This window comes from Barbatula barbatula (assembly GCF_947034865.1).
Source record: "Barbatula barbatula genome assembly, chromosome: 9".
Classification (NCBI taxonomy): Eukaryota; Metazoa; Chordata; class Actinopteri; order Cypriniformes; family Nemacheilidae; genus Barbatula; species Barbatula barbatula.
This window is the reverse complement of record NC_136772.1, coordinates 5,117,719-5,136,398: the sequence shown is the minus strand read 5'-3', so window position 1 is coordinate 5,136,398 and position 18,680 is coordinate 5,117,719. Positions and strand designations below refer to the sequence as shown.

General features: G+C 37.5%; 1 protein-coding gene across 2 annotated transcripts in view; it reads right to left on the bottom strand.

Moving 5' to 3' along the window:
- The window catches only part of erbb4b (erb-b2 receptor tyrosine kinase 4b), a gene marked incomplete at both ends in the record, with an annotated part of 235,030 nt that overhangs the window by 76,803 nt on the left and 139,547 nt on the right, over nt 1–18,680 (bottom strand). For both annotated transcript variants that reach the window (XM_079465171.1, XM_079465170.1), the window contains one exon: nt 673–804. In XM_079465171.1, the coding sequence (XP_079321297.1) occupies nt 673–804 (132 nt within the window). The remainder of the gene's footprint in view (nt 1–672; nt 805–18,680) is intronic.

Sequence of the window (18,680 nt, the reverse complement as noted above, 5' to 3'; positions counted from 1 at the left end):
TTGGGAAAAGTAATTGATAAACACTGGTAGGAAGGGCAGGACTGCATTTTAAAGAGCATCTGTTACTCCAAGAGGTTTTAAAAGAGCCAATGTAAATAACCTCACTAAATAACTAAATCAAATCAATGAAGACACCTCCTCCCTCAAAACAACAAGAGATGATTAAAACATCCTTGACAGTCAGAGAAAATGGATCCAGGATTGATAGATCAGATCAGTGGTGTGAATGCAAACCCATTATTTCTATCGGTTGTCTTCTTCTGTTGCAATGACAAAATTGTTTGTTTCTTTATCTGTCTTCAGATAGAACCGGGATAACATGTATGAAATATTATTTGACTTTAATGGTAATGTTGCTCTTATCAAATACCGAGACACAGTGAAATGAGACTGCATCCGATTGAAACGTTGCACAATTTCATCCATAGTTCACACTTTAATCATATTGGCTTCACATGATTATCCATGTGTTGTCATTTCAGATATTCATCAAAAATATGCTTTCATCCATGTACTTGTTGAATAATCTCCCTGTAACTTTAATATTTTTCTATTATTTTAAAAACATCATTTTGAAATGACTCGCAAACGAAATTTTCATCAATTCTTTTTCCTATATTGCAAATAAATGCACCAAAATCATTCAAATGATCAAATTAGGGCAATTCTCACAATAGCTGCTGCTATTGGACGGCACAACCAGGTGATCAGTCCGGGCATTCTTCACTATGTCCTGCCAGTGGATGGTATCAGCATGACACAGAAACTTGTTCTGGTCCACATACACCCCTCCATTCAGAATTTCTGTCGGAAAACAAAGGAATAAAACGTCAGTGATGTACATCAAACATGTCATTCGAGTAAAGGTGACCTTATCAATGCTTTGCATTATTGTTGAAGGGATAGTTCACACAAAAATGTGTGTCAATTTTTTACTCAACTATTCTAAACCTATAAAAATGTCCTTGTTCTGCTGAACACAAAAGAAGATATTTGGAAAATTGTTAGTAACCCAACAGATCTCGGCCCCCATTGACTACCATAGTATTGACTCCCCTACTATGTCAGTAAATGGGGGATGAAATGTCTGGTCACTGACATTCTTCCAAATATATTCCTTTGTGTTTGGCAGAACAAAGAAATGTATACAGGTTTAAAACAACTCGAGGGTGATTAAATGATGACAACATTTTCATTTTTGGGTGAACTATCCCTTTAAGACCTCAAGGTGAGCTCTCTGAAGAGCATAGACAATCAAAATATTTTGAGGTCTGCACAACAAGACTCATTTTGCCCCTTCACCGTCACTGATGCCCTACTTCTTTTTAAGATTAGGTTAGTCAGCAACATCCCCCATTGACCCCCAAATATCCGGAATCGGTAGTCGAATATGACTGATGTTTTTACAAAGAGGCAGGACAAATATAACTCTTATTGCTATTATTAATAACCTTAATTTGTTTTTGTCTTGCTATCCTCTTCGATTTATTTTCCTTCTTCCATTTTGGCCCATTGAGAAATGACTTCCCTCAGCAGACATGAACAGAGAAAACAAAACACTTACATTCCCTGACAATGTCAGATCAGTCTCAGATTTGGATCTCTGGCATTCTGGACAGCAGCACTAACAGGTTTGTTATTTCACATTTGATCTGCAGGGAGATGCTTCTCAATCCCTTGCCCCAATGTGCATTATAACGTCTTACACGGATCATCGGAATCAATCTGGGTCTCCCCTCCCAAGGCTTTCACAAGTAAGATGCCCTGTCTGGGTACACTGGGCGATGATGAACATTATGATCTTAATATTTCCCAGCAACCGGCGTCTGGAGTAATCCTCACTCGCGTGGACAAAACAGCGGCGAGCTTATGGCAGATTTGCATTATTTACAGTACTGGATTTCTCTTTAGCAGCTGTATGCGATTAACTGCGTGGCACTAGAACAGATGAGACATATTCATAACCACGGGCCATCTGAAACTGATAATAGCCTAACAAAAGCTTGATTAAACTGTACGCCACGGACGATTGGAGATGTTGTTATTGTGTATTTCCTTTCTCTCTACAGGGCATTGCGAAACCTGTCGCTCAACGGATAAATTAATTTTACCGCCGCTTCCGTCTGGCATGCCGGGAGGGATGAACTTAAATGTCTGGCGCTCTCCTAGAGGCAGGAATTAGATAAACAAATAAATACAATGGCACTTAAATCTGCATGGGGTCTTCTAGCGGCCCAGCCCATTGAAGAACGCCGCTTGCTCTCAGTTTTTCTTTAGTGCTACTGAAGGTTGTTAATCAGAAAAGAACAAGAATAAAAACATATGGTCAGTCAGTACCTATTTTAATTTATAAACTCGATCATACAGAAGCAGATCAAAGCACATTAATCTATTCATACCGTGACATTTTCCAAATGTGTTTTTACATACATATGCAAAACATAGTCATCATCTAAATCAGCTGTCCACACCTGAAGATTGGTGCCACTTGTATCATTAATCATTTATGATATTGTGGTCTAAAAATAATTTCTCACAGAAAAACAAAGCATAACACGTTTAATATTAAAAGGTCAGTTTTACATTATCTTTACATAAAATCACTACTGTTGAATGTAACAGACCAGTTTGATGTATGTCCCTCTTGTTGCAAGTCGAATATTATAGCATATTTTATATTTTATGAGTGAACATGAATGAATGAAAGCATATTGCTTATTTACTTATTTAGATTAAACATTGACTGTAGATGTCACTTTATAGATTTCCATTTTTTTCCATTTCATTGGTTTATTTTTGCATGTGTTAAATATTTACCAAACATAAAGCAAAAAAAAAGACATTTAAAAATGCATATATTGGTGCTAAACCTAGAAAAGAAATAAGGCAATTTTACATTGTGTATTGTCTATTTTACATTAAAATCTGCATCTTAATATTACACCTGGCACAGATTGGCATCAAGTTACTACTGTATCAAAGGACACACAGCTGGAGGGATAGGAGAAAACACACACACCATTTCTAGATGCCAGAACTGGCACTCGGTTCAGCATCTCCCTACACAGTTGTGACAGCTGGCCTCACATCGGGACTCATTCAGATGACTGTTTGACTTCTTCTTGGGTCCATAAAAGCCACAGGTTCAGTTTTGTCTCAAATGGAGTGAAAAAGACTTTCGAGTAATGTCGCTAAACATGCTATTCTGTAAGCTTCCTTCACCAAGCAGGCACTATGGGATCACATTCTACAAAGTGTAAATGCAGTGCTACCTATATAGGCCGCTCACTAGGATTTGGAACACAGCCTGTGTTTTTCGCTCTGTCACACACACACACGTTTGAATGAGAACACAAGGATGTGTGATATCGCTGTTCTTGATATATGGACAATGGACATTCAGACAATAGAGGCTATATTGAGCTAGTTAGCTAAATGGAACAGCATATTACATAATATTGACACCAGAGATATTCAGTATGTTATGCAAACTTAAAACACAAGACCTGCAGCTCAACTTAGAACTAGAATCTATACAGCACACTCCTCAAGCATCTTAACCTACTGTAACACTTCAGCCTCAAAAAATAAAAGATCAGGTATATCCAAAATATTGCCATCTATTCGTCAAACAGTGGCAACATCAGGGCAGCCTCACGCCAGTCACCGGTAGCAGTCTGGCACTTCGTGTGGCACAGTGGGACCTAGGCTGGCAGTGCTTATGAGGAATGATACACCAGACTGTGCCAACTTCCCCTGCCGCCACTGTACAAATAGGTGATCTTCTGCGCTATCCATCAAAGTGAGGCTCTGCACCGCACAGATCGGCCTCTAGAGCCGTGTTACCAAGGAGATGCTGTCTGGGTAAAAAAATATGGCGAGTAAAGTTGAACAAACAATGAGACGGAACACAGAGTGATTTTTCTTATAGATGAATGGAACAAAAATTACCCATAAACCAAAACATTAGGGCTTATGTATGAAGTGTTTCACTTGTAGTTTTAGTGAGCGTTATTGCTCTTGTTCCCAGTGCATGAGGGTATCAACGATAACAAGGGTTTTCAAAATTCAACTAAAAGTTGTGAGGGGTCTCCAGAATATTTCCGTAAATAAACAAACAAAGATGGAAAAAGTCTTCAGAATGTTGTTTAGTTTCTTCACTTTTGCTACATGCATAGTTGCCAAAATTGCGGGCACTAAAACAACACGCTGGGACTGAACAAGACCTAAGAGAGACGTATGTCAAGAATTTTTATGGATGTCTGTATATCACTAGATGGGTATTTTTCTAAAAATTGGGAAGGAAGATTGGTCATTCATATAAATCAGACAACTTTCTTTGCATTTTTCGGTTACCTCACTCTGATTCCCGATGGATTGCAAATGATCTTTAGAACGAATGAAAATGTGTGCGGACTGTTTATGCACATGTTAAAGCTTCCTATTCATAAACGTATCATACTTATATCGCACTAAAAGAGCTATGTATTGTTCACTAAAGTTTTAGCCACGATCATAATGAGCTTCGATGATAGGTTTTTCATGAACGCTTCAACCAAGGTCAGAGAGAGAAAGAGCTCCTCACATAAATTTAGAGGAACATGGGTGACAAAAAATAAAAAACACAGACCGACTCCATTTGAATTCGATTGCACTTTTATGTATTTAACTACTGACCTGAAAAGAACAACGGTTTTAATTTAACTACATAAAAGCATTTATGAGGAGTTGATGCCGCAGGCGTTCGGGGGAAGGCGCGGACCTGTGCAGGAGTAGTTCAGCAGGCGTTCATTCCGTGCTGGCTGCAAGCAAATGCACTTTTAACGAGACACTGTTGACATTCAAGCATGAGTGGCTACGGCTGGCAAAGCATCATGGGAGCCTCTTGATGGTCCAAATATGACTGTCGCTGACAGCAGAACATGTGTTCTACCCGTTACATGTGTCTGTTTCGGTCCTTGCAATTCTTCTGGACCAAGGACTCTCTTGTAGCACACAATGAATCTTTTTTTGCTCAAGAGTGCAGACAGGCTGCTGAGGGACAGAGAGCTGACCCGATAATGACTCTTGAAAACCAATGACAAAGGTAATAAATAACAGGCAGGAAAAGCATTGAAATAAATCCCTTTCAAATCCAACCAAGGTTAATACAAATAAAAAAGTAGAAATTTAGGTCGGAAAATAGGATGCCCTTTCTGTTCACAGGAGGGCAATTTTAGTGACAAATGTTATAAGGGAAATTGTCACTGAAACGGCCTGATATACGGCCAGTAAAGAATTGAAAGTGTATTAAACCCTGCGAAGAGAAGTGTGTAGCAATACCCCGAGTGTAAAAAGACAGATGTTCACAATACAGTCAAATTAAACCGTTACTGCTAAATAATGTGAAAATGCATTTGAAATCCTGTCTCAGTTATGTGCATGGTTACCGGGTTAGGGTTCAGGTCTGGACGGCTATTAATGTATTATTGTTCTCTGCGACAAGAATAAATAAACTGCTAGAGGGATGAGGGTCTCAGACTGTTAGGGGGGATTTACCTACAATCTGCTTCGCCCCCACACAGCAGCAGTGATTTCCTCACAGCGGTTATTGTATTTAAAGAAGGCTGATTACATTTAGTTATCCCTACGCAATTGTTTTCTTTGAATGTCTATGAAAAATGGCCAAGATTTAAGGCTTAAGGAATTATCCGGGGCAGAGAGCATCTGCTTATTTATTTGAAAAAAAAGAAAAGAGGAGGAAAGGTGTAAACAGCACAGAGTAAAGGGAATACAGGAGGGCAAGACTTCTCTCTCTTGTTCTAATAACTGTAATGACCTTTATGTTACCATATCTGGGTCAGGTATTGTAGGTGGGCTTGTTTGCTGAATTAGAGCAGTGAAACGCTTCATACAGTGACACATTTATGAGAATATATATCTAAAAAGAAAGCTTATAGGAAACAACATACAGCAATGCTATGTCTGCAGATAAAGACCGTCATCCATGATAATGTACAGCACATGTGGTTTTGGCCAGATATGTCCACTGGGAAGATGTGAACGCAGTAATGGCAGGTCAACGTTGTGATGAATGATGTTATAATAGAGCAGTGCTATGCATGCCTGACTATGACTAAAGTGAAGCCTTAGGGGTTATGGGTTAAAAGTAATGCATGCTACATTTTATTATAAAATAAAAAATAAAAATAAATAATAAATAATAAGCTTAAAAGATTGAAAATAAAATCAGTATAATAGGTAGGGAAGCACATGGGGCTTCTGAATGATGCTATAGATATTAGAGCAGAACCTGGTTTATCTCATTGAGCTTTGTCTCGGAAACTCCATAGAGACAATAAAAAACGGCATACCGAAATAAGACCCACGAGGACCTGAATACAAATAACCCCACTGTGAACTCACTTAACCTTGGGTAAATGTCACCATTCCCTTGTTTAGCTGCAGAGAAAGCTGCAGAATGCCTTTGAATTTATCCTCTTAATTTCTAGTCACAGATGTATATTGTTCATTGAAAATTAACGTTTAAGCCGTTGTGTGTCATTTCTGAGCCACGAGCGGCACTAATTAAAATTGCAAAAATAACGACTCACAGTTTTTAGGCAAAACATGTCTTATATAAATACTGTAAGAATGACTGTACAAACATTCCCTATCCTTTATTTCCAAGATGACTAAAAAAAGCATCTAACAGGTAGACCTGCAATGAAATCAGAATCATTAACTGAAATTAGAATAAAACCCAACATATTATTATTCCTTATTTACTTCCGATTAAGTGAATATGTTCGTAAAACATGGGTTCATGCAAAGTGCTACAAAGTGATGTAAGTATGTTTAGGAAAATGATTTCATATGTACGCTTAGATCCCTACTCGGGAGGCAGTTTGGGGTATATTTAGCAGCATGCATTCATCCGCATGGCAGACCCCACCTGGGTGGCCCAAACGCTTGGCAGGACTGCAGCATGGTCTATTCATGTCCTATTACCCTCCAATGCATTAAACACAGTCCCTAAGCCTTATTTCTTTGTGCCTCTATGCAAAAAATAAATACATTAATTATTAAGACATGGAGGGGACAGAGGGAGCTGCAGAAAGACCTTGCTGTGCCCGTTTGCTGAAACATCTACATACACAGGATTCACCACTTTAGATGCACACCAGCTGTTTTTTCAGCTTTTCTTAATTCGTCTGGTGTTTGCCATGTAACAGGGCTTGTTTCATTATGTCATGTCTCCTGTATCCACTACATTTGACCACATTTAAGTGCGAGAAAAACAAATAATAATGTTCCAAGTGAATTAAAATATATTACATTTTTAGGGAAATTAGTAGTTCATTTGCCAAAACAGATAACTGAATGTTCACAAATCATATATTTTATTGATATCATGTTTTTGTTTTGTTTTACTGTGTTAGTTACCAAACCTGCTGTATCTACTTAATTATTACTTAAAGGTCCAGTTTAAGATTATTAGCTGCATCTAGTGCTAAGATGTAATCAAGGTTTTGCTTCTTTGAAGAAGGAGTTATTATATATACGAAATATTCCCTGTAGAGCAGTTTGTCTGTTTAGGGCTACTGTAGAAACAACATGGTAAATTCTATGAAAGGGGACATGAAGTGTATGTAGATCGAGCTCTTTCTAAAGTAACAAAAACATAACGCTCCATTATGTAAGGTCTCTGAAGACATTTAATTTCTGTCAATAGATCCTCCAAATAAATTACACACTGGACCTTTAATCAAAACAACCCAACTGCAACTTTCTGTTTTTGCAAATGACCTCTTCACATTTTAGTGGCGCTTAAAGATGAAAATTCTGTCCTCATTTACTCACCTTCGAGTTGTTCCAAATCTGTATAAATGTCTTTGTTCTGTTGAACACAAAAGAAGATATTTTGAAGAATGTAAGACAGCAAACCATTCTGGGGCACTGTTGACTAACAATGTATTTATCCTACATTGGTAGTCAATGGGCGGCAAAATCTGTCTGGTTATAAGCATTCTTCCAAATATCTATCTCTGTGTTCATCAAAACAAAGACATTTATACAGATTTGGAACAACTTAGAGTAAATGATGACAGGATTTTCCTTTTTGGGTGAGGTATCCCTTTAATTGTTTCATGTGCTGTAGCCATTTGGCAGGTAAAGTCATCTTGAAATGTCTTTATATTCCCCAGAGACAGTTCTAGGGTCAGTGGATATCCAGGGCTTATTCCAGTGGCAATAAACTGGATACATATTTAAAAAATGTATTTTTTTTAAAGTTACATCAACAAAAAGTGTTTAATTTTAAATCAAGAATATTTTTAATAGGGGCATTAAATTGTATTCTTTACACAATGCCTGTTTTGTATACACATTTTGCTCATTCATCCATCGCTCACTGTTCATAATTTCTATTCAAACACAGTGAATGCATTTAAACGCCATGACACCACGCTTATTATGAAGCTGCATACAGAACATCCACACATTATCATATCAATTAGCTAAAAGTATGACCACAAAATGAAGAATTCCAGACATTCTGGGACGTTACATTTACAAACACAAACATCAGCATAGAGAAAGTTAAACATGCTCAATTAAAAATACGCCTCAGGGCTTGTCCCCTAAGAATGTCTGATCAGGGTCAGGTGAACCAATCCAGCATCCAGCAATTGATTATATGACCAGTCGATTCTGAAAATACAATCGACATCCCTATCAAAAACAAGAGCTTCCATCTCTTATAAAAGGTCAAATATATTGTAAACATTATGAAGATGAATTGATAGACGACCTTTTAAAGGAAGCCATGTCTGGGCGTTTTCCAATCATTTTCTCATCCTCTGTGATTTCCGATCCCATTAGTCTTCTTCGATGCTCCCTGTAATGTATGATGCCATGCAGCCACATATAATCCATCAGAATATTCTGCATGATCTCTACTATACGTGGTACTTCTAATAGACACATAATTCACATCTTAATGCGTAAACATTTCTCTATTGCATGAATGTTATATCTCAAATTGACCAATCAACCTATTACATTTCTTCTTCCCACCCCCCTGACATTGCGGAAATTAGAGGTCTATGATTGACAGGAGCAAAGATAATTGGCTTTACACTCGTAAGTGTTTCAATAGTGTTTCCCGCTGTGTGCTTGATGAACAATGTTAAATTAAAAACAAGCAACATAAAGAACAGGGGGATAGTGGGGGTTGGATGCACATCTTCACGTAGACTTGTAGCTTTACAAAGAACTCACGGGGAAGTTAAAGGATGCTCCTCTAGTATGACACTTGATGCTAAACGATATGTTAAGGATTCAAATCAAAAGATGCTAAAATATTATATATATATGTGTGTTTGCATGTGTGTTTGGTTTTGTGTTCACTCCAGGGCTGTGTACTGTACAATCACTGCCAATGTCACACACACAGCCAAAACCACTAGCAAACTCAACACTTTGTTGCTCAAACATCCAAAGCATGCACAACACCAAAGAAACACTCCCCTTAACCCACTGGTACGTACATCATCATCAGACTGATCAGGGCCGCGTTTCCCGATAACGTTGTCTCTTAGCGCACTACGAAGACTCTAAGGTACACCTTAACTCCCGATATACCTTTCTACGTGTGTTCCCCGTACTATACCTTAAGATGTTGCTTAAGGTAAACCTTATTACGTGCGACGTTAGCAGGTGCTGTCCATGGTCCTGAATAGGTTGATATCGATGACTCGAGAATCGATTGTTCTCACTAACCTTCACTGCGCGCATAGTGTAAACTATTGAGAAAATGATGTTCATTTTAAAGATTGCTTTAGAAATAGTAGAAATTGCATTCATCAGGGCTCACGGAAATAGTATGAATAAATAAAGAAATATGTGTGTATGTATTTATAATTTAGCAAGTGTGCGATCCCGCACTCGCGCGGTCATAGGTTTTTCTGCGTTAACCAGCTACATTAACTGGCTGTTGGCTTCGCTTGCTTTTGAATGGGTCATTTATAATCTCATAATTTGCCATGGTGTGTTAATGTTCTCCACAATCTGTTTTGATTACCCACCAGCCATATCACATTATTGGGGTAAATCACTCATTTGTGTGATTTGATGACTTACCCAATAGAAGCGCAAACATGCGAGACATACCAACAACCCCTATGGTGGGGAAAAAAGACCGCAAGAGGAGAGCCCCCAGCAGTTGAAGTTGAAGTTGGGCCAACAATATGTGAGAGCTGCAGAATTTGCTCCTGTGGCAGGCGAAATGTTTGTAGAATCATCTCTTCTGACATGGTAGGCAGGGGACTAAAATGTCCTCTTATGAAATAGTGCACATACACCAACCGCTCCACGGATAGCGCCATCGCTGTCTCGCTGCCATAGTTTGACTGAACTCCCCATAACATTCATCCCTTATAGACTCCTAAGCCTTTCCTGCAAAATGGTTTGCCAGCTGATGTGCCTTGGGATAATAGGTTATCATTAAAAAAGCTGACAACCTTGAGTATTTTATATGGTGAATTTAAACTAATAAATCACATTTTATATAAAATTATTATATACAATTTTATATGTGAAAATGTAGAATGAACAGTCAAAAGTGATAAGGTATAGCTAAGAGCGGTCCAGACCAACCTTACGAAAGTACGGCTAACAGAAGGTATACTTAACTAAGAAGGTTTCGGGAAACACCTATTAACGACAAGTCACAACTTAAGGTATCATTTAAGAACGACGTAGCATTAAGAAGGTTTCGTGAAACGCAGCCCAGGTCTGAACTGTGTCTGGGATAAGTGCAACTTTGATGTCTTCTCCTGTTCTGCACGCCTTCCAGTCTTGTGCTTGATTTTCAGCTCCAAAATATAGCCCCGGGGCTTGGGAGATGTGGAGAAAATTTTTTGATTATTAATTGACATAAAAATTCTTTGCACGCATTACATTAACTTTTAATGAGGTCCGAGTCTGATATTTGAGAGGGTGGAGAGCCGAAACATCTTGGAGTGGACAGGCGAGCAAGTTTGCAGCATTATGAATGCTGTTCGTCCACATGGTATGTGAGAGAGAGAAAAGGTGAGGCGTATGTATGCAGCTTGTCTTTGCTTGGAGTTCCTGCACTACGCCTGGCCCTCCAACCTTGTGTGCAGCCTGTACTGAATTATTCAACATCTAGAGCCGTTCTACTTTTTTATCTGTGTTTTTTCTCATACTGCATCTCTCAATTGCATGCATTCGCTTGTATCCAAACACTCACAAAACACACAGACACTTACATAATCATCCACATAAACCACAGCTCAGGATCACAGACCAGCTCTCTCTCCGTGTGTGTGTGTGCGTGTATTTGTGTGTGAGTCTGCCAAACATAATGACTGATTTCACAAAGGTTCGAATCAAATTGTAAAGTCAGGTGCTAACAACACTCTAGAGACTTTTAACTCCATTAGCAGCGGTTTGCAGGTAATGGAGACAAATGGAGGAAGCAACAACATGTGGATGTCAAAGCTCACTTAACACCGATGCACGCTGCTATCTGAACTCTGTGCTGAGCAGCACAAACGTGCTTAAACAGGTAATGTTGTCATCTCCTCAAAATACTATACTTACTACTGTATGAATGTATTTACATATTCATAAATTACAATTTTCCTGCGCCCCATGCACGAAAGATGGGGGAAACATCCGGTTCAATGTAAACAAACAAATTATAGAGTAATGGGACGATGATTTTAATGCTTGACGGCGTATATTTAGCAACTTTACTGATTCGGTTGTTGTGACAGTAAACCAATGAGCAATTTTTAAATGATGGAGGGTTTTAAATTTCTTTATTGATGTCGATTGTGTGCTATTTAAAGATGTGGTAAATCATATATATTTTTGTATTTAAAAGTGAACTGCAAGCGTTACACGGGCTTGTGTTTTTATTGAAGACCATACAGTGTGTTGATGATTACTTGAATCTATTTGAACTCATTTTAAGAGCTCATCCAGTCTATGTGATGTTTTATGTTCGTTTTCTATTTGCTCGAGAGAAGAGGTCCACATTTTGAAGTTTGTCTTTTTACAACGTGAAATAAGCTTCACCTTGTTGTATGTGCAGCCACAAACAGCAGGTGTTGCTCATCAGTTACGAAATTATATTTTAATCAATTACCACATGAAACCAACAGTACTACAATACAAAGAATAAGTTATTCACGGTGCAATACACTACTTCCGCCGCTTCACCAGATGTGCGTTCATTTACAGTAGCGCCCTCCGGGAACTTGTGGATAGCCTTAAAAATAGAAACTACAGTCTTGGTTTAACCAAAATGATAAACCATAGTGATATATCCCGCACCAATCGTGTTTCAGTAAAAAAGGTCAATACAGGAAAACCTGTACTAGTGAACCTGTACTTTTTCCATGATTTTAACTTGTAGTTCCCATAATCTTTGTCAACTTCTGCTTGTAACTACAGTAGTAGTACAATTTGTGCAGCCACCCAGTGGACAACATTTTTGCTCACTTGAACATCGGCTGTTGTACAAGCAGATGTTGTAAGGTTTTATGTCGTGTCAAATCCTGCATGAAGGTGCAAGTTGGTCATAAAAACAATATCCACATTGTAACTTTTCCAATTGGCTCAATTGTTCTTTATATCTGAATGCGGTTGCTTTCTATCATAATTAAACTATACATTGCATTTTTAATGAACAAACAGATAAGGAAGGAGAATGTGCAAAACTTTGTAAATGACATCTCTTTAATTCTCAGCAAGAATTATGCGCAGATGCTGTGCAGATATAGATATGTTTAGGTAACATTTACAGCATCATAGTTTTTCTCTTATCTCTTTATGTGTGCATTATTATTTTTCTTTATTTCAGGATTGTGCAACGTGGCGTTTGAAGTCAGGAGATGTTTTAATCATTAAGATCCTTAATGATGACACGAGATTCATTATTAATAGGCACGGTTTCTCCAGTGACTGGGTTGGGCGAGTGGGTATTAGCACTAGCCCTGTGCTCTCTATTTGATCTCTGTGTAATTACCGCTTTTTCTTTCTTCACAGGCTTTAAATACTGAAGCCCTGAAGAAAGGATTCTTAAATTTTTCTACTCCATTTCTGGGGGCTTTGTTTTTTGTTCTGTCATCCTTTCATCTCCATAGAGAAGAAAAGTACATTCTGCATTTGTTCTCTATATTCAAATACGTGTGTCGAAAGGAACAGAACATCTACTACAGTTGGTCTAAAAAACAAAGAAAATACAGGTATAATTTTTGCGCCGAAACACTAAAAATCAAAGCACCATTTTGCATGTTACTCTTTTGAATCATTTACATCCTTACAGAAAAGTCCCCTGAATTCCATATGGGCAAAAAAAACACATGACGTTCCATGTAAAACGAGTGGTTTTGGAACACTATTGTGAGTGTCCCGTGCAAAATCCAATGGAAAAAAAAGTATCCCGTAAGAGCCTGTATGCAACAGTATTTGTTGTTTCACCAATTTACATGGGATTCCCTTGAAAGTGTTCCAAAACCACTGGATTCACATGTGATCACAGTGTGAAAAACATGCCAAATTCGTGTGGTTTTTCTGTAAGTGAAAATTGACTGTAGTATTATATCATGTTTCATCATCAAATATCATGATTATAAATGTAATCATACATTGATAGACAGTATTATGTATGATATACTGTATATTAGGCCTAATATGCATCTATAAATTGTATCAATTCTATCTTACACATTACGTATTTTACATTTTAATGTATAGTTAGTTATCTTCGTGTATCCTGGTTTTATTACCATCATAATGTGCTTTTTCTGTCCTTTTTGAGGGCAGGAAGGTCAATTTTCTTTAATGATTAAAATTTTGAATGCCCTTCTGCGGATGAACATTAATATTTTATTTCATTCTCTTCTCACAGCTTATATAATTCCCAAAAGCTTTAATTAATGAGCTTGAAAAGAGTCAGCAAAATTAGGAAATAAAAAGCACAAAGAATATGTAAGTAGGACCAGTTATAAAAATGGCAAATCTTTTTTATCACTTGTTTGTGTTGTTGCGTTAACATTTGTGGCTTTTTGAGACATTTGTTACATTAATACAATCCTTTCCCAATAGTTATTTTATATTATATTGCCAGGCGTTCAATGATTATGTGTAAACATAATGGCACTAGTAAAATTACGTTTTTTGAAAGCGCAGCCTAGCGTGAGTTTGAGACGGGGCAACCGACCAATATCAGACAGGACGATGTGTTCAGGTAACCAAACACTGAATTATTCTTTCAATTGGGTTAGGTGACAAGCTAGTGGTACAGAAATCATTTCACCTTTAATAAACGAATGCTATTTTTGTCAACGAAAATACATTCCGTCAACGACGCTGTCTTTTCTACCTCCATAACCTTGCGTTTGCGGTTTATGTCGCTGGTTATTACTGCAATACAGCTGCGCCAACAGATTAATAATATAGCCACAATCCAGATTTGCTGCAGTGCAACTGTTGTCCTTCAGAAGGAGGATCGCTCCCCTGCGCCTCAAACAGTGAAAAATCGAGTATGACACAAACGTAATTGCATGGGAAGTAATCAATTAGACACACAATTGGAAGTGACCCGGGGTCTGGAAGCCTCCGCACGAAAGATGGAAATGAGTGCAAGCACCAACAAAAGTAATTTTCTTTTTTCCTCTTGGATCGCACACAGACTGCGCCTAGCCCAGAAAAGAAACAAAACGGGTAAAAGAAGAAAGAGGGAGACAGAACTGTGTCTGAGAAAGTCACATCCTGATCTCTCTCTTTTCTCGTTTTTGGCTTTCATCTCCTGTGTGCTGTTCCAGAACGCTTTCATGAGACGTTGAGCAGGACTCATGGAGGTTAATGCATGATCATTGAGATATTCTCCTTGAACTGGTGCAGGCATTTAAGAGTAAAAATGTGGAGCTGCCGGTGTGTGTACGACCCTCTTTGTGTGTATGCCGAATAAACGCCATTTATACACGGTGCTTTCAACAAATACTGCACAACAGAGGGCCTAAAACTCTATGCACATTTATTAAAATCTAATGAAAAAAATGTACTAAAATGAATTGATTCTGTTGCAGACTTAGAGTACTGTATCCTCCTTTCTGGGCACAGATATCCTGAAAGTAGTGTAGCCGAATACAACAGTGTTGTGTAAGAAAGTTGTTCAAGACCAAAGATACTGTAAAAGTGAACAAAAGGGCAAGAACAGCACACAACAAAAAATGTGATCAAGTTATTGTAAGAGACAGCCTGAGGCCCAGCAGAACACAACCCCAGTAGAGCCTTTAAAAGACTAGCACAGTTCTACATCAGAACCTTGAGAAAGCACAAAAACAAACCTTGACAAAAACAAAGTCCTCTTTCAAGATAATTTGCCCTACATTGTGGGAAAACCCTAAATGTCTATATGACATGATTAACAAAAAAATGAAGCTCATCTGAAAATTGGGACAATGAACTACATTGTAGTGTGTAAAAGGTAATAAGAGATTCATTAAAATATACTAATAGAATCAATAAATAAAGCTGCTAGGGAGGTAAAATAATAATGCACTCCATCTTTACACAAAGCAAAAAAAATATATATATATAACACTTATATTATGAGATACATTTTTTTTTTCATTTTTAACTTTGTGATAAGATCACTGACATTGAACTTATCAGGTCAATGCAGTGCATTATGGGATTGTTGTCTCTGTGAAAAATATATACAATGCTTCCTTAGAATATAGGCTAACCAAGGGATGCTCCACCCAAAAATGTTAATTCTTTCTCCGGCTCTATAAATGTCTTTGTTCAAATAAACACGAAGAAAGATATTTGGGAAAATGTAATTAACTGACATTTCTGGGACATCATAAACTACCATAGTAGAACAAATATTGTATCATTTGAAAATAAAATATTTTGTCATATCATATATATATGACAGAATTTCCTCTTTGGGTGGAGTGCTCTTTTAAGGCAGCATAATATTAGTAATTAACTTTAAAGTGCCTAACTTCTGGAACAGCCTTGGTGCATATGATGTCAAACAAACAAGTAGCCTATGTGTTCACAATTGACAAAATAATCATATTTGTAGTTTAAGATTTTCAGTTGGGTAAAGAAAAGAAACTGCACGCAACTATAGAAAAAGCTTTTAACAAGTTGCGAAAGGCGGAAAATAGAGAAAAATGTATAACATTTACATACGCATCTGTTTTTGGAGGCTGTAATTATTGTGAGGTAATTACCATCTAAACACAAGCATTTGTGCTTGGCTGCACTAAACAAAAAATAAATAAATAAATAAGGATAACGAAAAACAATAAGGACGTCCATGAATACTGAGTAAAAAAGTATTTGTCTAGGCATGAAAAACGTGTCTTATTCTTATGAAACTGACAACCCAGTGCCACTTTGAAATGTCAATGAAAAGATGTGAAGTTTAACCTTTGCCTTAGCAGTGGGACGGGTATAATTAATACAAATCGCCTGCCTCCAGAGGCCTTATGGGCATGTGGACAAGAATGAACTGCTGCTTGTGGATTAACAAAGCAGACGGCACCACATTCTTTGAAGCTTGTATACATAATGCATTGTCATGCTAAATAAACTCCCTTTTAACAATAATTTTTGAGAACTGTTATTATAAAGCTCAATACTTACAGTCGCTATAGGCAAATCTTAAAATTATATTATACACATGAGTTACCTAAATGCCTACATGTCAACACATCTTCTCTATAGATTTACAAACTACAAAAACATTCACAAAATGTATTTATTGCATCAAACCATTTAAAGGTATAATTACAAAAAATATTATATATTTATATTATTGTATTGTATATATTTTGACTGTTTTTGTAATAATTGCATAAATTGTATGCATTTGTTTCTTTTTCCGGCTCCGAACACTGAGTATTCTCTTAACCTCCGGAATTTAAAATAATAAAAAAAAACTTTACAGTATATAATGTGTATAGGTATAGACTTCAGAGAACATGCTCCTAAGCAGGTATAATGAAAGCAAGTTGAGTTTTTTAATGGCGAAATAACGTCATGTTTCTGAGAACTCAAGACAAAAAGAAACTTAATTATTAAAATTATTAAAAGAAATATACAAATTACGATTACATTGAAAATTCCCCAATTCATACATTCCAAGAAGTTTATGAATAGCTCCATGAGAACTTAAAAATCTCAGTCACAAGAGAAGCCCTGTGACTAACGCTCGGGCACTAGATCTCACCAACCCACTATCTTCGGAAAATCAATAGAGCAATATCAGAATATACCAGCGAAATAGATTTTATCCTGAGCAATTTCTACCTCCACGGATTTCAGTTAGCAATGCCGAAAGGCTCATCTGTTCAGATTGTGGATCAGGGCCAGGACAGGGAATAGCCTTTATTCTCCTCGATACCGCTTATGGATGGTATTGGTCACTTTACACATCGCTGGAGAAGTGCTAAACATGAGGAATGAGATGATGATATGACAGGGGATCAAAAGAGTCATAATGTGTAGCTCTGACCAGCACATCCAGAGAGAGAGAGAGGGAGGAAAACGGGAGACAGATCTCTGTGCTCAATGCAACATAATGCTTAATTAAAAATGTATATTCAAGCATTATGCTACAATTGGTTAGTTTCTTTAAAAAAAGTAGTTTTATTTAGGGTGCATGACTTTACCTCACTGCTATTGCTCCTACTATCTACAAGCCCTTGCTACTGCACCCCTTGATGTGGGAAAAAGAGAAAAATTGTTCAAGTTAAGACGGTAGAGACAGCGAATTTCACAATGACAGTAAAACTGGACAGAAGAGAGAAAATGTATAGGCACATGCAGGAAGGGAATGACTCTGATGAGAAAGACTGAGTAAAATGAGCGGGCAGAGGTTCTGTGTCGTCTTCTCCCCTATGGGCATGGCTGGGATTTCAAACACTCCTCGAATCCACTGCTGTTCCATAGTAGACTGCCTGAAAAAGAAGATCACGCTCCTTTGGGAGCGCCTGTTCCTCTCAATGTTCTTAAAGACTGTCATCTTTCAAGAAAGCGGTATGAAATGCAGAGCTATGATGTAAGCACTGCAGTGTGACATTCGGGTTATGTACACGCCATCGCTTCGATTCCAGAAGAGAGACTGGAATAAGTGGAACAATACACACGGACTGAATTATTTACCCCGTTAAGCTGAACCGGTCTGCTACGTCGTGTCTCTCTGCTCTCTTTCATTTGCCCAGCATTTGAAAGCAAGTGAAGATTTTTCTTGGATCAGAAAAACTGTTTCGTAATAGCAAGATGGTGTTTGTCAAGAATAACTATGACAAATAATTTTTCAACTTGCTAGAATTAAAATGACTTTCAATATTCTTAAATAGAAAATACAGAGTTTCAAATTACATTCAGTTTATCATGCCCTTCTTAAAGACCCAGTGAAATGAAAACGAACATTTTTCCTTTTATTACAAATGAGTGAGCCTTAAAGACGTCCATAAACTGATATGCTTGGTGGAGATATTACCGTTCAAAACTGATTGTCTGGCACGTGCGCTCAAACAAATCCAGAAATTCCAAATCTAGAAATATGCGTAAAACATATGTACACCGGTGTTCATATATGCTTTACAAACTTTACTGCACTATAAAGACAACAGCAGTGT